Source organism: Dryobates pubescens, chromosome Z, assembly GCF_014839835.1.
Source record: "Dryobates pubescens isolate bDryPub1 chromosome Z, bDryPub1.pri, whole genome shotgun sequence".
NCBI lineage: Eukaryota > Metazoa > Chordata > Aves > Piciformes > Picidae > Dryobates > Dryobates pubescens.
The window spans coordinates 121422745-121444901 of record NC_071657.1 but is presented as its reverse complement, the minus strand read 5'-3'; the positions used below and the strand labels follow the sequence as shown (position 1 = coordinate 121444901).

Genomic DNA, 22157 nt, shown 5'->3' with positions numbered 1-22157 from the left:
TTCTGCAGATATAGTCTGTAATACAGCCTTTTGGGTTGTCAACAGCCTGAAGAGCAGACCCCCAAGATAGAAGAAACTCATGACCACTAAGCATCTCAATACCATCTGCAAGACTTTGCAGGAACTGTGTGAAAGTTAGCGCTTCACAGGTCAAGAGGCAAGACCCACCTCTCAAATGTGAGGAGCCTGTATTCCTTCCATGTCAAAGAAAGTAATTTTCTAAGATTCTATGGTTGTAGTCTGCTCAACATGTCATTTATCAAAGGCAGAGAGCATTTGTAGCCCCTTTCTGTAACCTGAGCTAACAGATCACTGAGTGTCAGACACCTATTTCACTAACCTACACTGACAGCTTTGTGCATAGTTATCATTTTTGCTCTTGCCTTGCCCTGGAGCCTGGCAGGAACAAAACAAAACAAATAAAAACCCCACAAATAAACAAAAAACCCCAAGAACAACAGAAAACAATCAACACCAGCCAACCAACAACACAAAAAGAAGCTGCAAAGTGAATTGCAATTCACTGGAGTGTGTTACACACTTTGAAGAGACAGTGCAAAAATCCATGTCTCTCTATCTTTGGTAATGGCAACTGAAAGCAAAATGCACAGCAATCTGGTCCAGTTGAACCACCATGCATCATCTGGTAACAGCAGTAAACAAACTTGCTTTAGGAGAGTATAAGTTACCTTCAGTAGCTCTCTCTACACTGATAATTACCAGCTGCTCTTCCAATCTGATGACCAATTTACATTATTTTACATTTTCTTCACTCTTTAGATTAGAATTTGAAGATGGCCAGTACCCCCCCATTTAACTTTAGCTTTTTCACTTCCAAATTCAATCAGAAACCATATCCTGCAAATTAATTTGACATCTGCATTCTCCCACATCCTTTGTCAGACATGGGAAAAAAACCAACTTACTCTTTTTCTACTTCTCATATCAACATTACTAACATGAACAATCCCTTGTTATAAATCTGAAGTCAAGAATTCTGAAAAATAACTAACAAAATAAAAATCCCCAAATTCCCAAAGCAGGAATGTTTAAAGCCCTGTGGAAAGTTTGGATAGAACAGAAAACATTCTGCACATATGTAATAACACAGCTATTCAACTGGTTGCTATAAATTCAGTTATTAAAGTAACCCTTCTACAGAAAATGACACAATTAATTAACAGGTATTTGGGGCAAAATCTGCATTTCAGTGAGATGTGACATGAAATACCTCTGAATGTTTATTGATCCTTGCAAGCTCTGCTGCTGTTTTCTCCTCTTTTGTCTGTAGGTTTTTGTCAGCTCCCAGCTCAAGCAACTTCAAAATTACATTTTTATGTCCATGCTGTGCTGCCCACATTAAAGCCTGCAAAGAACAACTTCATTTTACAAAGCTTACATACGGTGCAAAACCAAATAGAGGTTCAATCAATAGTGCAACCCTCCTCAGTTCTTACATGGTAGATTCTGGAGACAAAGACAATTAATGCAAAAGAATCTCAAAGTGGTGTTAAAGCAGAAGAATACACCAATGTATTTCTGAGAAAGTCTTACTTGGAAACAAGTTTGTGAGTTCTTCCTTTTTGAGCTTCTTATCATTAATTACAACACGCAAGTAAATCACTTACTGAATACCCATTTTCATCTTGTGCATTTATGTGTGACCCACGAGCAACAAGAAGAGCAACAACCTGAGGATGGCCCTTTCTAGCTGCATGCATCAGTGGAGTCATTTGCTTCCTGAAAGAAAATGGGACAGGTGAAAAAAATTATTTCAAGATACCAAGATGCAACTGCATTATCAGAAGTAGAGCATCTCAGTTCTGTGGATTCTCTGTTCTACAGAAGAGCTAAGCAGAGGATGAAAGCCCAAGACACCACATTTATTCCTCAGCAGAGGGTCAACTTAACAGAATGCACAGATTCAGAAACTCATTTATGTCCAGTTGACAAATTTTAAATATTTGCATTTATTTTCCAATTGAAATGGAGTCACAAAGTAAATAATTGTCCTCCACACGAAGGAAACTGAGGAAACTAAACAAATCTATTCCAAGAATTTAGAATAAAGACCTATAATACTTCTGGGAGAAAAAGTTTAAAAAAAACCACCCCAAAACCCACACCAGTGTTTTATCATCTCCAAATTCAAGTAGTGCATTTACACACAAATATCCTTAACGTGTCCCAGCTATGTAACATGGTAGCTTGGTGACTAGACCATTTCTGGTTTGGTTCTGAACAATACCACACCAGATTCTAAATGCTATCCCTCCTGCTGCTACCACAGACCCAGCAGCAGGCCTCTCATGTGGCACAGACGCCCTTAATAAAGGAATTGGTATAAGTGCAGATCAGTTTTCACCTTACTCAAAGCAGAGGATATCAGTCAGAAACTTCCAGTTTGTACTTCAAAAACAAATTTTAAAAGACAATTTTAAGTGATGAATTCTACATGCTGTCTCACGTAAATCCAAAGTTCTGAAAAGAAATACGCAGTTTTGTGGAGAGCAAGTTGTAAATAACAGGTGAATATTTAAGAGTAAGAATATTGAGGACAAAAAAAAATACATACATATTTGCAAAATCCTCTGTGGTAAAAACAACATTAGCAAAAGAATCACAGGCTGCACAGCTCTTGCCAGTGTGCAGAGGTGCAGTGCAAAAGCAGAGTGTGCATAGGTGTTATTGATGTTCAGAGCCACCCTTGGGCCTGAGTGTGCCCAAGAGGAGTCTTCAGCAAATTACATACATATACAATACTAAAAATCTTAACTTCACAAGTACTAAAACTAAAAGCACATCAAATGTTTTTGCCCTTTATCCCCTTCTTTGTTTTCTGTTCCCAGAAGTGTATGTATTCTTTCTCCAATATGTATTACTATTTCTTAACAATTACTGAAGTGAGTACTTGCAGACACCATTTTACCCATTATTCTCTTTTTAATAACCCAAAAGGATGATGAGAACAGTCTACTGATCTTGTGCTTCATCTTTGTAAGATGAAGCCATTGTGAATTGCTCCAAATATTTTGAGAGATAAAACAATGCTGCTCAAAAGCTTGTGTTAAAAAAGTATCTTTCCAGATGCCTGACATTTATTCTTTGCTGGAGGAGGAGTGTAGAGTTTAAAAGCAAACCAACCAAACAAAAGGTGCAGTACTGAAGGACAAATACATGGTGTTTCTGGTCATTAAGCAATCAGATTTAAACTAAATATTTCACTAATGAAATTCAATAAAAATTTATTCTACCTTAAAATGCAGTATTTTTCTTCCTGAAAAACTGTAATGCTATGGTGAGAATACTTTATGTTGTAGGATACACTTGAGGGGAAGATTGAACTTTCCAATATTGTTTCATTGTAAGTTCAATACTGAACACTAGAGGGACCCCATAGAGTAGATACATACCAACGCGGCTGTAAAATAGAAACTTTCTACCTCCTTCCAGAGTACTGTTACAACTAAGGCTTTGCTCTTCATTCATTGGTATTGCTCCTTCACAAAAGAGTAACATTTTGTCTCATGCAAACACAGTTAAAGGCATTGAAAAAAAAATTATCCAGTTGTAGTAAAAATCTAAAAGAACCTTATGGTGGTGGGGGGGGAAAAGTCAAATATTTGGAAATAAGCAAAATATAAGGTAATCAAGTCTTGAAGACATACAGTAAATAAGACAAAGGAAAGTGGCAGTGAAATGAAGAGACCTGCATCAGTCTATAACTAATTCAATTTAGCCTATCAACACTGCAAAATCACAAGTTCTGACTGAATAAAAGGAGTCATTTTTATAATGGGGCACAGTCAATCAGTGGAACTGGTTCCTCAGGTTCTGCAGTCTCCATGTTTGACAGGTTTCAAGACCAGATAGCAACCTAGCCCAGTGTCACGGCTTTAAGGAAGAAGTTGAATGATCCTACAAACAGTACTATAAAAATAGCGAAAAAGACTCTATAATCTGTTCCTGTAACATAACTACTAACTGATGAGATAGCTAGATGGGGATATCTCTATATAGACACATACATCTATAGGGATCTGTATTTTAAAGAATGAATGACTACAACCTAACAGTTTGCAGCAGCAGAAATCAAACTTGCTTGCCAAATGAGAATACTCACTCCCATATATTTGTCTTCAGTGTCAGGTCCCTTCCAAGCCAAACCAGAATGTGATTCTGTGACAGATTCGCCATGTCATCATCTTTGAAGTATTTACATCTCACTACACTGCTGATGCCACACCTCAAGCATTGTGCTCAGTTTGGGGCCCCTCACCATAGGAAGGATATTGAAGCACTGTAGCATGTCCAGAGAAGGGTAACAAGGCTCATGAAGGGTCTTGAGCACATGACCTATGAGGAGCGTCTAAGGGAGCTGGGGTTGTTGAGTCTGGAGAAGGGAAGGCTGAGGGGAGTCCTTATCACTTGTGACTACCACCTGAAGGGAGACTGGAGTGAGGAAGGGGCCAGGCTTTCCTTGGCAGCATGTGACAGGACTAGAGGAAATTGTTACAGCCTGCACCAGAGGATGTTTAGTTTGGGTATTAGGAAATATTTCTTCACGGAAAGGGTTATCAAACACTGGAATGGTCTGCCCAGGGCAGTGGTGGAGTCACCATCCCTGGAGGTGTTCAGGGACATGATTTAGTGTTGACCCATCAGTTCTGCACTGAGAGTTGGACTGGATGATCTTGAAGGCCTCTTCCAATCAGATATACTCTGTGATTCTGTAGTGCTTACAGACATACAGTGCTGTAGACATAGAATCTGAAGTCAAGGTAACAAGTTTATGACACTAAAGCCACTGAAAAAGTTTCTCCATCTTTAAGTAAATCTGACATTTAAAAGATCCACCAACAAGAATACACAATTAGTACTTCAAGCATTCTATTTTAGTGTTCAAGTTCTAATTTCAAAGGCTACAAGCTGTTTCAGAATAGAAACATATATAGCAACTGCATTTGTGCACCACTATGTAGGAGGCACCTTTTAATGTCTTGGAACACGGATGCACAGGCACCAGCTCAGAAAGCAACGTCCACTTACATGTACCTCCACTAGAGGGAGACTACAGTATTAGTGAAAACAATTCTCGTTTTCCTAGCCCTGCAAAGAGCCCCCAACGAATACAACAGCAAGGTTCAAGTTGCAAAATCCACTGATTCTTGCTAAAATTGAAGAGAAATTAAGTGCATTTCTTACCACAACCTAAAAATGTACATAAAAGGTACAATCATAACCACAGAGATAAAAGATCTGAAGAATCATTTCATAATTTTGAGGAACAGTGCAGACATTAGCATTTCAGCAATCTGACTTGCAGATGACCTTGTCCAAACACCCACGAAGTCCTTTTACATGGCGTAATTTGCCACATGAACATGATACTCAAGTTATAGTCAGTAAATAAATACAATCTGAAAGGGCATTTAAGCAATTTATTAATTAAATATTATGTCTGTTCCACCTGTTTGCTTCCAGCTATGCCACACTATAATAAGAATCAAGGAATTTTTCATTGCTGTCATGCAAATGAAGGGTTGTTTAGTTTGTTTTTATTTTTAGGTCTCCTTGCTTTTATGTTAAAGTTGGAGAAAAACAAAACCAAAATGTTTTTCATTTTTCAGGGCTATCCAAAACTTTGCATGCCTTATCTACAGAAAGATATAAACAGATGGTCTTACAGGCTCACTTCATCCTGTCAAAAAAAGGGGCAAAACATAACTGCAAGGGAGCAAGCTGAATGGACCAGCCCTAAGAGCTACCTGAAGCCTCCTACCCTGGATAAGCACAAGCCATAACAAAACCAGGTGATAAAGTGATAATTATCCCTCTCCCTGAAAAATGTCCTACATACCTGCCTGTTACCACAGCTGGATCTGTGCAGAATTTGCCACACCTGACAAACACACATGCTTAGGTTTGGGATCATGCTTTCAAGCAAGACAAAGTCCATCTTTGGGACTTTGGGAGAAGTGGAAGAGGTGTTCCATCTAGACACAGGTTTCCTTCTATTGGAAAGCATGTAACCAAGAAATGAAGCAGTAAAACTGCATCCACAGCAAGAGAAGGAAATTCTGGCTTACTGAGGTTTTAAGTAATGTGGCGGGAAATCCTATACAAAAAGCAGCATTGGAAGAACATCAGGGTATTGTGAGCAGCAAGATATTTCTACTAGACACTACCTGCTGGAGCAAGGTAGAAGAGTCCTCTACCGTTGTGAAGCAGAACTTGTTAAAAGAATAGAACTCATAGCTGTAGTAATAAGGCTGGAAAAGGAGACAACTGTTTCAGGTTCCTCAGTTTTAGGCTTCATTTCAGATTGCCAGTTCTTATACCCTTCTGCTTCTGAACTGTTTACACAATTGTTTTAAAATTAAAAAAGGCACCTGTGTATATTCCACAGCACACAGAGGAGTAGACAGCTATAAAGTTAGCTTCATATGACTAGAAAAATACAAAAGATGTCATAATAAAAGGGATTAGCATAAAAAATAACAATGGGGATGGCAGAACTCTGTGCTATGACACTCCCAATTATCTTGCCCTGTCCTCCCACGTCCTTATTCCATCACATTTTTACAAGCAAGATGATGAAGCTAAAAACACACACACTCTGGCATAAAGTAGAAAACCTAATGGGTTTATCCACATCACCACTGTTTCCAACCTTACTTTCAAAGTAAGGCTGCAGTCAAGAAATTCAGCACGTACACATGACATCTATTCCACCTTTCTAATAAAAAGACAACTCCATCATGTTAAAAGAGACAAAACCATTTCTATAAAAATAACTCATGATGGGGGTAAGCAATGATAGGAAATTTAACATAATAGAATATTGCAGGTTTTGCTCCTGTTTTACATAAAGGCTGCTGGGTTGACATTGCAGGACACCACAGTACATTGTCAGAATGCTTCTGTTAAAAATAGCATTCCATGTTGCTCCTATCTCCAGGTATTTTCTACCTCTGCCCAGAAACTATGATGAACAGTTGCAAGCCTGTTGGTACTACTCTATAGTCAATATGAGGTGAGAGAAGTAAAATAATCTATTTCAGTACCTAAGCTCCTTCCACCTACCAAAAGATCTGATGAACAAGACCCAACACTAATGTTTCAAAGTTCTTCCAAACTCACAGAACACACATTTACCAGGCTTTTTACCTCTCCCTAACTCAGACAAGAGGACAGAAGAGATGTATGGACAACCGAGTTGAACACAGTACCTTGGTAAATACAGTTTTGCATCTCATTTTTTATATCTAGTTCCTCTGTTCTGATGTTTCTCCAACATAGTGTAACTCTTTCTGTCCTGACTTCATAGTATAAGAATAAAAAATTATTTGGAAAGCATGAAGTATAACAGAGTGTAACGTCACAAGGTACTTTTTGTTCTGAGGTAGATCAAAGACCTTGACTCAAGCAGTATCAAACTGCCCAATTTTCTTGTACCAGTCATAAAATGCACTGTAGTACATTATTTTTTACAGGCTATTTACCTTTATTGAAATGCACTGTTTGTCATTTGGCGTGGTTTATTATCATACAGTGATAATGTCAAGGCCTTTCAAATTACTATGTGGCAGTGCAGACCTATTACCTTATCAAAAGCAGTAAGTTCCTTGCTAAAACTGAGGTGTTACACAATTGCTTTATTTTGACTGTGCAACCTAAAGAGACCTACTTTGTGAACAGGGCAATAATGAGATGAACAATTTTCCCCTTCCATCATCATCTTCTCAAGAGGGCAAAACAGACCAAAAACCTGCCATCACAAAACTGGTTTTGATATTCCTTAAAGCTGCTCTGAATGTAAGTGAACATATGTAGGCAACTCAATACCAGAGCTGAGCAGTGATTGTATTTTCATGTATATGCATTCATGTACATGACAGTACAGTTCAAGCTGTACCATGACAAAAGACAAAGGTCTAGGTCCAAGGAAGCTCTGAGGAGACCTAATTGTGGCCTTCCAGCATCTGAAGGGGGCCTACAAGAAAGCTGGTGAGGGACTTTTTAGGGTGACAAGTAATGACAGGACTAGGGGGAATGGGAAAAAAAAAAAAAAAAAGAGGGTAGATTCAGATTGGTTGTTAGGAAGAAGTTCTTCACCATGACGGTGGTGAGACACTGGGACAGGTTGCCCAGGGAGGTGGTAGAAGCCTCATCCCTGGAGGTTTTTAAGGCCAGGCTGGGTGTGCCTCTGAGCAACCTGATCTAGTGTGAGGGGTCCCTACCCATGGCACAGGGGTTGGAACTACATGATCCTTGAGGTCCCTTCCAAGCCTAACAATTCTATGATTCTTATAATATTCAATAAAAATTTAAATATAAACAAATTTTTAAAAAAACAACACAAAACACCACCAAAGAAACCCAAACAAACAAACAACCCCCTGCCCAAAACTTTTCTTTAAACACGCACAAAATTCATAACCATTTTAGAGCAGAAATGTTTAAGTCAGGCTTGGTCACTGACCAGGACTTAATTTTGCTCGAAATGATAAAAGTGCCTTTGTCTTCTGCCCACAACAAAATGACAGCACAACATCATTGAGTCCATCATCAGTAAATTTGCTGACGACACCAAGCTGGGGGCAGGAGTTGATCTGCTGGAGGGTAGAGAGGCTCTGCAGAGGGACCTCGACAGGCTGGACAGATGGGCAGAGTCCAAGGGCATGAGATTTAACACATCCAAGTGCCGAGTTCTGCACACTGGCCACAACAACCCCATGCAGTGCTGCAGGCTGGGGTCAGAGTGGCTGGAGAACAGCCAAAAAAACCAAAACAACAGACCTTGTCATCTAACTCCTAGTTTTGTTTGTTGCAAATACAGTTCTGACTGACAATTTATCTTTTCATTTTAGAAACACTACTATTGCAAAAGTGATCTTGTACGTAGTGGGTGCAAGCATAGCTCCTATGTTAGCACAAGGTTTTATGAAACAAAGAGATAGCAAATAAATACTTTAATATCAAGACCAACTATGCATAACATATTCTGAGTTTATAAATAAAGTTTTGCCCTTAAAATTCCCATGTCTTGTGTCAGAATCTAAACTTCACCCACCCCACCCTGACATGTTTAGCTGAAGGCCCTTTCAAATGCAAATCTGCATCTTTGCACTCTGGCTTATATTTTCAAACAGCCAAAGTTTAATAACACAGACTTTTCCCATTTTTTAAAGCAGGATGTTTATCCTAACACTCAGCTATCTGCTACTAACAATGTAATAATTTCAGAGTCTGTAGCTTTCTCTTCTTCAAGGAACAATTTGTACCTTCTCTAATTAGAATGAATGAATAGCTTTTAAAATTTGCTACCAGACATCAATGGCACTTCAGCACAACTATGCTTCCTCCTTTTTCTATCAATACTGTGCTCACAGTAAGGCCCAAAGTTACTGAATGTTACCGATGAAAACCAACCAGCCTCCAGTTCTGTTCCTTTTAGAGAGTTACACAGTCCACATCTCAGGTAACGTAGTAGAAGAACAGCAGTATATATATATATGTTAGAAAAAACCCACAACCAACCACCCCCCAACAACAACAATTTAGCTGAAAGAAAAGCTGTTTTAATTTGACCCCAAAATTACCTTCTTTTCCAGCAGACAGAAGACAGTTTATCCTGGGTCAACCCAGAATTTCTTTCTTTTTGATGCAAAATGAAATATTGCATCAGACTATGCAACTTCAGACATCTCATAATTCACTGCTTGTGACTGCTGAGGCACAAAGTGGCATTCCAGAAACAAGCTGTTACTTGTTCTTAAAAGGAGACTGAACCTCCTTTTAGTCTGGATTACTGCAGATTGCACTAGTTTAAATACATTTTATTTACAGAGAAGTTTTCTGTTTTCCATAAGAGGCTGTAAAAGGCATATAGCTAGATACGCACAAGAAGGTCAAAAGCAGGACATGAATTATTTAAATGACTGATATAACTGACATCCATATAGAGAACGAGCAATATGGTTTGAAAAAGGCAGCACACATTATGTCTTGCTTTTATACAGCAGTTGCCTAAAGTATTAAGATGAGTTTTTGTCTTACCTGTTTATATCCTGTTCAGTTGAGGAACATACTTAAATTTGATAAAATTTATCATAGTCTTATTTACTCATATGAATGTGCCAGGAAAAGTAAGTATCTGGACACATTCATTTCACAGACAGCAGCTAATAAAGTACATATCATCTTAAACAACGACAGCTATGTCTATACAGATGTCTTTGTTTATTAATATTAAACTTCATGCTGTATTCACAGACATGAGGGGTTTTGGTACCTGCAAGTAACGTTAGGATCAGCATTCCTTGACAAGAGCAGCTCTACAGTCTTCAGGATGTTTTCCTCTGATGCATTCGCATTACACGCTGCCATCAGCACAGTGTACTTATCTGTTTTGAAACTTGCAGTTAGAGAATTACATACATAAATGTAAATATCATGCTAATGCAGAAGACCTTATAAAAGATTTTATATTTACTAGAGTTGTTAATTGGGTTCTGATACTCCAAGGTATTTAGACAATCCTAAGTAACTTGTTTTTCTTCCACTGAAAATCACTAGAAATACCAGATGAGGTTAAGGCACCTGAGTGGAGAACATACTCAGAAAGATGAGAGCAAATGGCATTTATTCCTATTGACGTTTACAATACTTCTTAGGTATCCCCCACCAAAAAAAAACCAACACCCAAAACAACAGAAATTTAAATACAGATGCTTTTTTCCTCAAATCTTGCTCGATACCATCAGATACAACCCCTGTTCCTTCCCAGCTCTCCGCAAATACTGTCAAAAGAAGAAACAGCTTACAGGAAGTTAACTAAAATGGATAGGAAAAAAAAGAGTATGAAATTATAAACACATAGCAACATCAGTTTTAGGGAGAACAAAGGCCCATACAAATGACAGGGCAAGTAATAAGGCTTTACACTACTATAGTGTAGTAGTGGCAGGAGAAGAATTAACGTATGGTTTTAAATGTGGATTTAAAAAACTTCTACCCAGACCATGAAGATTCAGGAGGAGGAATCAATATATTGGCTCCAGCTCTGAAGCCAGCTGGGTGTCACATGCCACCTTTGCTCACAAATCACCACTTCTACTTCCATACTGAACAAGAGAGATCTCCTTTCCCATGGTTCTCCTAGAGACATGTGGGGAGAATCACACCTCAAGGACCTCAGGAAGTTAGTTGGCCTTAGAGTCAGAGGACATTTGAATAACTGCCCATTTTGCTTATTGCACAAACTTGCTCGCAGGTTCAAACATGCCTTTAACAATTCGTTTCACAAGTATAATTCTAGCTACCTACTGTAGCTGTACCTACTTCAGACATACCATGAAGTGTTACAACATATTTTGTTAACTTTGTGTATAAATTTAAAGAACATAGATGTATTAACATCTTTATTCCTCTGCTGAAGTCAGATTTTATTATATTTAAATAAGTTTATGTGCTTTACTCTGCTCAATTCTCACCTCTCCAACCAAAGACCTTAGTTTTGCAATGAAATTCATCTGAGCTTTTTTCAACTACCTCATATCAATCAGTAGGTTAAATTAAACAAATTAAGTTTCAGAGAGTCACTTAAACTCCTGAACAATTAACATTTCAGTAAATAATGATACACGAGTTTTACACAAAATGAACAGAATAGAATACCAGGTTAGAAGGAACCTCAAGGATCATCTAGTCCAACCTTTCAAGGTAAGAATACAGTTTAAGTGAGATAGCTCAGCACCCTGTCAAGCTGGGCCCTGAAACTGTCTAATGTATGGGAATCCACCACCTTCCACTGTTTAATATGGTGATTTATTTTTTTCTGGCATCCAGTTGAAATCTCCCCCGTAGCACCTCATACCCAATAGTGGGTTAACAACGAGAGTAAAATGGCAGGGCTTTGAACAAAGGTAGTGATAAACACCCTTAATTTGGGAATTATATTTATGGGGAACCTGTAGTTACATTTGGATTCAACACTTCAGATAGCGATAAAGAGTGGGTAATTATTTTCTGTTCTCCTACCTACAACTCATACATATGAGCAAGAGAATAAGGGGAAGAAACACCTTAGAATTCTCAGGTTTCTCTTTTGCAGAGGAAAACTGGTAAGAAACAGCAGAAGTTTAATTTATGTTCAGCCCAGCTGAGAAACACAGAAAAGCCAGCGAATTACTCCTCAAGGATGCTTCTGGGATTTTGTTCCCATCACATAGCCAGTACTACATCAGTTCCTTGCTCTACTAAACATCAAAAAGGGAAAAATTAGGTAATCACCAGGAATGTGATAAAAGGTGATTTTAAGCACAGCTGTTATCAGGATCATAAGCATTATAGGGCAATTAGTATATGACTACCTATGCAATTATCCACTGATGTAAAAAAATGCAGGAGGACTGGCGACCATACCTCTTTAGGATGGCATAGCTTTACTGAACGTATGTGGCCTGATCTGAACCAATGACTTAGAACACTGTATCTGGCTGGACAGTACTCTAGCTACTGTTTCCCTACACATTCCCTACACATATTAACAAGAAAACAAGCCAAGACACCTGACCCTAGCAAGGTGCTGCTTAGGGCAAGCACAGCTTGGTGACACATTGAAAAAGCTGCCATGGATGCTGGCTAGCCTGTCAGTCGAAACTGCTGCCTGTAGCAGTTTCTGCCCCATTTATGGCTCTCTGCATACATAAACAAGGAACAGGTATGAGCTGTAGGCAGCCTCATGGAAATTCTCTGAAGTTGGCTAAAAGGAATATAATTTGAAAGCGTGATTACTTTTGGTGCAAGTAGTCTAACCTCATGCTCTGATTAGCTGACAAGAATTGCAAGAAAATTTCCAGAGCCAGATTTGCATCATTGGCATTTCAGCCTACTACTATCACAAATATCGGCAAGCGATCACTGCTTTCACGTACTTGGCAGTATCATGTGTTGCAGCAGTTTCTTCTGTATTGCAGGATTATTTTTTTTGAACTTGGGTAAATTTTCCAAAACAATGAAATAGGAGGAAAATAACCACAGTTTAAGTAGGACAAAGTTACTATTTAGCCATAAAAATTGACATAGGAACTGACATTACTTAGAAGCTGCACTGAACTCACACACACAAAAAGGTGATCTGGCAACATACTAAAGAATAGTTTTCACTTAACAGGAAAACTAACAGCTCACATTAATATCTCACAAACGAGGAAAGCTATTCCTCGTTTGGGATTCTAGCTTGTTCCTATGAGTACACACTTCATGATGGGATCAGACAAAAAGTTTTAACTTGACAACTTTATACTAGAATTCTTGAACAAGCATTTCCAAACACTCTGTAAAGAAAAGTAATTGGGGATTGGGAGGTGGAGAGCAAAGACAGAACAAGAGGGAAACAACAAGAAAACCCATCCACTCATTCCAGATAAGCTCCAAGAACACAATTTTAACTTTAATACTACTACTTACACTTTGAAACTTAGATAGGTCCCAGTTCTACTGTGATATTTTTTTCTCTCTACACGTAGAAGGAGGAAAAGGACAGGACAATGCCTGGTACTCAGCATTACTGGCCAGTATTTTTCATTCACATCTTACCTATTTCAAAACATGCATTAGCTCCTCTGTCCAGAAGAAGACGTACTGCCCCGAAGTCAGCCACACTGGCAGCACACATCAGGGGAGTCCAACCAAACTGAAATCTAGATTCTATGCTTATACCTGTCAAAATTTGAGATAATAAAATCATAAAATGACACCACAACATACATGCATTTTATAAACCTTATTCTCAATATACAACATTACTAAAAATTGTGCTTAGTCCTAGAGAGAGGTTATCTCTTACATTGTTTCCATCTTTTAATACACCTTTATCTAGAACACCAGAAAACAACTTTAGGAACTGACACCAAGGAAGCTCAGTTCTCAGTCCAAGAAGTTAAGTACCATAGAAAAAGTATATTGAAAAAAGTAAATGATTTCAGAAAAGTGCGAAGAATCTCTGTTTTCTCCACTTACGTGCAACAGCTTTCTCCAATCAAAATGAAAAATCTTGATTCTTGCCAAGTGGACTGCTGTGGAAACAGATTGCTTGCCAGACTATTAAGATCATATTGAATAGGATTTCCTAGCATCTTTTATTCTCTGCTTTGCAAGGTAGTTAACTAGCAGATACCAGTATTGCACCAAAATATTATCTTGATAGAAAGAAGAAATAAAGATTATAAAAGACACAGTCACAATTGTCTGATTTGTAACTTTTTATAATAGCCACATCTAGAAGCAAGGTTGCCAGACAGCCCTCCCAAAGTGACCAAGAGCCGAGTACCAGAACAAGATACTAATTTGAAAACTTTCAAATAAAAAAAAATAAATCTCACTACAGTTTTGCAATCCCTTCAATCCTTCCTCAAATATTACTTTGTCTGTAACAGCTTTGATGAAAAACTCAACATGAGCTGACAATGTGTGCTTGCAGCCCAGTATATCAACTGTGGCCTGGGCTGCTTCAAAAGAAGCGTGACCAGCAGGATGAAGGAGGTGATTCTCCCCCTCTACTCTGCTCTCATCACACCCCACCTGCAGTACCACATCCACTTCAGGTGGAGCAGGCCACACAGGAACACATTGAGGTGGGTTTTGAAAGTCTCCAGAGGAGACTCCACAACCTCTCTGGGCAGCCTGTTCCAGTGGTCTGTCACCTCACCATAAAGAAGTTTCTCCTCATGTTGAGGCAGAACCTCCTGTATTCTAGCTTGTACCCACTGTTCCTTGTCCTATCACCAGGCACCACTGAAGAGAGACAGGCACCTTCCTCTTGACACCCAATCCTCAGATATTTATAGACATTGGTAAGACCCCCTTTCAGCCTTAAAACAAAACAGCCCCAAGTCTCTCAGTTTCTCTTCACAAGAGAGATGTTCAAGTCCCATGGTCATCCTTGTAGCTCTCCATTGGACTCTTTCCAGTAGACCCATCTCTCTTGAACTGCAGAGCCCAACACTGGACACAGGATTCCAGATGTGGTCTCAGCAGGGCAAAGTAGAGTGGGAAGAGAACCTCCCTAGACCTGCGGGACACACTTTTCTTAATGCACCCCAGGATGATGTTGACCCTCTTGGCCACAAGGCCATGTTGCTGTCCCATGGATAACTTGCTGTCCACTAGGAATCCAAGGTCTTTCTCTATGGAGCTGCTTTCCAGCAGGACAAACCCGTAGTCTGTACTGGTGCCTGGTGTTACTCCTCCCCAGATGCAGGACTCTGCACTTGTCCTTATTGAACCTCGTGAGGTTTGCCTTCGCCCAGCATTCCAGCCTGTCCAGATATTGCTGGACGTCATCACAGCCTGACAAGGTATCAGTGACCCCTCTACAGTTTCGTATCACCAGTGAACTTGCTGAGGGTGCACTCAATCCCCTCATCCAGGTCACTGATGAAGATATTGAACAAAACTGGACCCAACACTGATCCCTGGGGAACCCACTGGCCACAGGTCTCCAACTGGGCTCTGCACTCTTTGAACTCTGTGGCTGAGCCACTTTCCAATCCACTTCACAATCCAATCATCTAACCCATTTTTTCCTCAGTTCATCTGCAAGGATGTCATGGGAGACAGTACCAGAAGCCTTGCTGAACTCAAGATACATCATGCAAAGACAGGAGTGGAAAAGACTGATGAATGAAAACAGGAAAGAGGATTTCACTGTAGGTGTATTTTTGATCAGCTCAAACTGTTACAACATTTTAATTCCATTTGAAGAAAAAAAACAGAAGAGCTACATCGTGTTAAGCATTTTATTCCTATAGCAGACCAAAATGACCAAGCCATCCCTGAACCTGGTATTTGCCTGCATTACATTTTGTGACAGGTACTTCAGAAATTTGTTCTTAGCATATTGCCATTTCGTAGGAAGGGTAAGAGAGAACCCTGTGCTTGTCTGTCTCCCAAAGCAGTTCTATAAACCTGCCTCAGCATCAAAGCAATGGCCAAGCAAGCCAGAAGACAGCATGTTCTCGCTGGACCTGAAAGAATGGACCCAACTGTTGCTAGGAAATCTACTTACAACACAAACCCTGAGTTTGGTCAAGTGCTGGTTGTGAGCCTCCTACAAGCTCCACTGAACATACACTAAAGACAATTTTGAAGGCAAAGATTTAATCTGTGCATTAATCCTCTGAAGGACAATGTTATGTTTTTTTCAGAAACACCTCCCTGTTAGAGAGACATTGAGTTCTACTACTCTGCAGGACAACACTGGATGGGTCAAAATTCGCTGTTAATCATGTTTTCAGGGAATGACAAATTCTTTTGTGGTACTGCCTTGTGCACTTCAGGAGACGGACACTAGATTACAGTAACCTTTGGCACAACCTTCCACTCTTACAGACATCCATTATCCTCTTCCAACAGCATAAACCTGCTCATTTTATGTAGCAGGCATCAACACAGGAAATGAACTATTGTTGTAGCACTGAAACACAAGCAATTAAAACTGGATGGCTCTAACAAAACCATTCACAACACTCTGATGCACAGACAACACCAGAAGTTCTGCTCACAAATAAACCCACATTTTTCTTAAAGTATTACAATTCTGTGCTTCGGCCTGTGCAATAGTTTTTACTTAAAGAGAAAACCATCCCCCCACTGTGGTGAGAAACAGTCTTCTTCTTAAAGGTCAAGTAATACCATTGGTTAGAAACTCAGAAAACAAAACATTACTAACCAGGAAACTACATATTCCAGCAGTAAGATAGCTTTCCCTCGGAGAGCAAGCTCTTGGCTACTATACGCTGCTTGTTTGCTGAAGCAGAACTTCCCAACAATTATCACTAGGCAGGCGAACTCAGCTATGCAGTTTTCAATTGCCCTGGATGCTGCAATAAGTGATCCAATCCTCTCAACACTGAATAACAGAAGCACATTACTGACAAATGCTGAGTAACATAGCAGGGGAAAAGGCTTTTATTGATAAGACAAACTACTTTTTAGTGACAAATGCCACATAAACCCTATTAGACCTTTCAGAACCACAAAAATCTTTGTCCAGCTGATGCTGGCAGGACAATAGTATTACACAGGGCACCACAGGCCACATACCAGAAACTTCACAGTGCTGTGAGTGAGAAAAAAACAATTCCTAACTGGAGGAGTATGTAAAAAGAAACCAAACCCCCCAAAAAAAACACCAAAACACCAACCAACCAAAACACAGTCTCCCCTTTCTGCCCCCAGCAATCTTCAATAGCAAAGTAAAACCATCCACTGAATTCTCACTCTCAGTTTAAACCACCTCAAATTCAGTGCTCAGGTTAAAGATGCCTTTGAAAGCAAAGAAACACCTTCCTTCATGGTTCACGCATTATACTTTCCTTAATTTTCAGGGCTCCTGACTGATGAAAGAAATAAAAATTACAAGGAATTTGCTGGAATACTGCATGCTGACTCTGAAAAACTAATTTCATCTTTACATAAGAGTTTATATCCTGTAATGCAAACATTCATGTATTCTTACATGCACTCAACATATTATTCTGAAACAAGGAACTCTGAACCTTGAGAATTAAAAATATTCAGCTTCATAACTGACTTTCCTCACCAGAGTTTAAGAGTTCTTCAATTAATGGCATATCACCACAAAGCAGAGCCTTCTTTAATACTTCATTCTTGTCTGCTTCCAACATTTGATCCAACTGCTAGACAGACAAAGAAAAGTTAAGTCAAAACCTAGTAACTGTTTCGAGGTGAAAACTGCAGCTTAGCTTTATTTAGGTATGAAAGCACCAATGAGCTCTTCAATGCCAATGTGTAGGTAGGAGGGAGGAGCAAGGTAAGACTTCTTCCATCTCTGCAGACCTGCTTATGGCCTAAAATTTTAAAATTAACTAGTCAGAAAATACTTGTATTTTCAGAGAATGGAAGCTTTCTCAACACACTGGCTACCCTCCTACGCTGCTCTCATTTTTTCTTAATGGAATTTCAATCAAGATCCTTTTCCAGCTTTTGGCAGTAGAAAAATGCTGCAAAATATTTGTGTGCCTTTTTCATACATTTCATAGGTTGTGAAGCACAGCATTAGAAAAATACATGCACCAGATACAAGTTAGATCTCAGAGCATTGTAACTCTGTGACACAAATCCCCCACTGGAAAGGGTTACGGTTCCTCCTTCCTCCTACTCCTCTGGTGGCAGAGGTATTTGTGTTGCTGCATCATAAATGACTCAACTAAAAAATCCCAAGCAAAGGACCAGTTTACACATCACACAGCTGACTGCTTTAAGTCCCTTTGAAAAGCATCACAGATTTGCTCTCTTATTAAAGCTGCAGATGCAACTGATGACTGTTGCTGGCATTATCTACATTATACAAAACACATACACCAGTAAATGGAGGATTAGTCACTAGTTTCTTTGCAGACAGAAGTGGGTAATGAAAGAAGTTGTATTTCATGGTAAGTTTTTAAGTTACAACATGGGAAGTCAGAACTATACACCTTCCCCCAGCACAGTGTAATCTCTTAAACAAATTGTGTAAATGTTTTAGTGTGCACAGTGTCTAGAAAACCTGAAGTGAGAAACTGCAATTTAATAATTTAGCACTATTTTTGTTCTACTCAGCCAGCCATTTCCAAATAATGCATACCCTTGGACAGAAACCTCAATGTAAGTGCCAAAAGCCCCTAAAAAACCTAACTGTAATGTTGTTAACAAGAGTGCAAGTATTCCAACTCCAGACATGAGACAAACCAACAGGTAAAAAGCCTTTCAGAATCTCCCTCTACCTCAAGATACCAGCAGCACCTCCCATGCATTAGATGGAATGCTATTACTTAAATCTTCGTGTTAACAGCAAAAAGTCTCAAGAGATTTAAGGTATAAAATAGCTTTGCACGTCTCCAGTCACTTTCAAATTTATTCTCGTGTTAAAATAGGGACTAGGGTTTGTTATTTAAGGGGGAGAAAAACGTTTTAAATAAACATTAAGGTCTTATGTAAGAAGATAAGTTCCCCACATTCACGTTTAATCTGCTACTGAACTGGCCATAAACTGTCGTGACCCTGCTAGGAATCAGCCTCAGAAGAGGCACCAGCCGCACCCAGCCTCGACCATTCTCCTCGGTAAGCCGTCCTCCGCCGAGCCGCAGCCCCTCATTGCAGTTCCAGGCCCACATCACTCCCACCGCGTTACCCGGCCGCAGACCCCAGGTGGAGGGCGGCGGGAGCAGGGTGGCTTGGCTTCACCTGTGGCTCATGCTGCACGACGCCGATATCCCAGCCGTCATCATCGCTGTCGCCCCCTTCGTCGCCCCCCGCCACTAACTGGTATCTCCAGGCCGCGCCGGCCATGGCGCCTCGCCGCCCGCAGCTCGCCAGCGCCCTTTTCCCGCGCGCGAAGGCTGGGCGGGGCGAAGAGCCGCCGCGTGTGGCGCCGTCACGCGCCACCATTCACAGTGCGCCGCCCAGCGGCGGGTAAGGGGCGAGCTGGGTCCGGCGGGGGGGCCGCCCAAAGCGTCCCTTCTGGGCTCAGGCGCTGCAGTTTGTGAGGGGAAAGAGGTGGCCTGGCCCCTGCTGGTGATGATGTCACAGCATCACGTGAAAGAAACTAGTAAAGCTTATGCTTGCATGTATATGAGAATGTGACGTGGCTTACTGCTGTCTCAGCTGTTTTGTAGGGTGTTAGGTACCGCAACAGGGCTGCGCATTAAGCACTCTCTGGATTTGGGACTGGTGTAGCTGTGTAAATCCAAGGTGAAAGAGAAGGTTTTCTTTAATTTCTCTCATTCTTAGTGCACTTTTAACACAGGTAATGCAACCCACAGCAGTGGATGCACACCCATTGCTACATAGCCAAAGCCTGTGATGGTGACAGTTATGTGGGGAAGTTTCAACAGCTGCCATGGGCAAAGATCTAGACGTTCACACTGCTCACATTCACCTAGGTATATACAGGCAGTGCTTTACATTTCAGAATTGTGGCTAGATTTCTTTCTAATGACTAATCATCATCATCATCATCATCATCATCATCCTGGTTGGAAGAGACCTTCAAGATCATTGCGTCCAACCCCTCAACCAATCCAACACTACCTAAACAACTAAACCATGGCACCAAGCACCCCATCAAGTCTCCTTCTGAACACCACCAATGATGATGACTCCACCACCTCCCCAGGCAGCCCATTCCAATGGGCAATCACTCTCTCTGTATAGAACTTCTTCCTAACATCTAACCTAAACCTCCCCTGGTGCAGCCTGAGACTGTGTCCTCTTGTTCTGGTGCTGGTTGCCTGGGAGAAGAGACCAACCTCCGCCTGTCTACAACCTCCCTTCAGGTAGTAAGGTCCCCCCTAAGTCTCCTCCTCTCCAGGCTAAGCAACCCCAGCTCCCTCAATCTCTTCTCATAGGGCTTATGTTCCAAACCCCTCACCAACTTCGTTGCCCTTCTCTGGACTTGTTCCAGCAAGTCAACATCCTTCCTAAACTGAAGGGCCCAGAACTGGACACAGTATTCGAGGTGCAGCCTAACCAGAGCAGTGTACAATGTCTCATCCATCACAGGGTTCATGTGAAACTCTCTGAAGAACCAATGAGAAATGACATTCAGTATTTTGTCCACAGGCAAACCTGCTCTTTGGGCTCAGTGAAGACCTTGCCCTAGTCTGAAATCAATTTGCTCTTCCACCGAACAAAAGAGACAAGAAGGGAAAAAGTCTGGTCTTGGACGAGGTGGTACTAGTACAGAATGGTGGGAATAGACCTTGCACAATGTAAATGTATAATTTTGAGGATGTATGTTTAACAATAATAAAAAGAAAAAAAACCTTACTTTTTTTGTGGTGTTGTTTTGTTTTGTTTTGTTTTCATGAAATGCAGCACATAAGGCAACTTTTACTATTTGGGGCATTTGCAAGTTACCTAGAGCTGTGCTCAGAATACAAGTACTGTAAAAATTGCACTTTCTAAAAAGCAGCACAGGGTCTGCATATTTCAGTTTTGCACACATAACATTTTGAACAGCTGTTTTGTCTGGACTTTAGTTCCCTTCCTGTAAAATGTGACAACCTGTTTCCATGAAAGTATTGTAAAAGTCAGGCTATTAACAATTACGAGCTCGGGTATAGATAGAGCTAGCAGAAAGTTTTCAACAAACTCCCATGAAAGAAGCTTCCATTTCTGGAAATTTGATAAAAATGCAAAAATCTTTCCTTTTACACAGGCTCCCTGGAACAAAAGATGCTAGAACTGAGTCAACTGTAACACCCACCTCTATATAAAGGCTTAGCTTTATGCACTTATTTTGGATTTATCTACATATACTAAAGGTGTGCTTGAAGTTTGGAAATACAGATACAATGTTTATTGTATGGAATGATTACACATTTTTGTAGCCATGTCAGTTCTTATAAAATTGCAGCTTTTAGAATAGAATTAGAATAGAATAGAATTAACCAGATTGGAAAAGACCTTTGAGATCACCAAGTCCAACCTATCACCTGACACTATCTAATCAACTAAGCCATGGCACCAAGCACCCCATCCAGTCTCTTAAATACCTCCAGTGATGGTGACTCCACCACCTCCCTGGGCAGCCCATTCCAATAGCCAGTCACTCTTTCTGTGAAGAATTTCTTCCTACCATCCAGCCTATTCTCAGAGTTTTCAGCTTTCTGATCACTGGACTGAAGATTTCTCATGTCACTTTCTGCCTGCAGAGGAAAAGTACAATTTCTGGCCTTACCATCTAGCTTCTGTGTATCTGTATGAGTCCACCAGCTCTCAACATTATAGTCTCTATATCCAGGACCAAGCTTCTATACTATTGTTTGTTTGGCTCTCCAGTGTTACAGACCATGGGCTTGCCAGTAGAATTAACTCCCTAGCTGCTGAACTCCAAAAAAAACCAGCTAAGCATGACTTTTTACAGTTAACCCATTGCAGTACAAGAGAGTTGTGATGGTACTGTCTATAGATTCCTAACTTTTAATACACTACCAATTATTTACTATTTTATAGTTGTGATTTATTTTTCCTGGTTCAAGTTTCAAAGTTTTTTGGTTTTTCTTCCCTTTTCTCTGTGCTATCTCATGTAAATTTTAAAATGTGACAATAGACACTTCAAATGCAACCTGCACACTGTTTTGCTC

General features: G+C 40.2%; 1 protein-coding gene across 1 annotated transcript in view; it reads right to left on the bottom strand.

Annotated features, from left to right (window-relative positions):
- The window catches only part of ASZ1 (ankyrin repeat, SAM and basic leucine zipper domain containing 1), a 35200-nt gene extending 15841 nt beyond the window's left edge, over positions 1 to 19359 (bottom strand). Inside the window, exons 1-6 of the mRNA XM_009910464.1 lie at positions 19255 to 19359; positions 17612 to 17708; positions 13606 to 13728; positions 10298 to 10409; positions 1629 to 1740; positions 1232 to 1366 (exon numbers count right to left, since the gene is read on the bottom strand). Coding sequence (XP_009908766.1) covers positions 1232 to 1366; positions 1629 to 1740; positions 10298 to 10409; positions 13606 to 13728; positions 17612 to 17708; positions 19255 to 19359 — 684 coding nt within the window. The remainder of the gene's footprint in view (positions 1 to 1231; positions 1367 to 1628; positions 1741 to 10297; positions 10410 to 13605; positions 13729 to 17611; positions 17709 to 19254) is intronic.
- Between the last annotated feature and the right edge of the window lie 2798 nt (positions 19360 to 22157).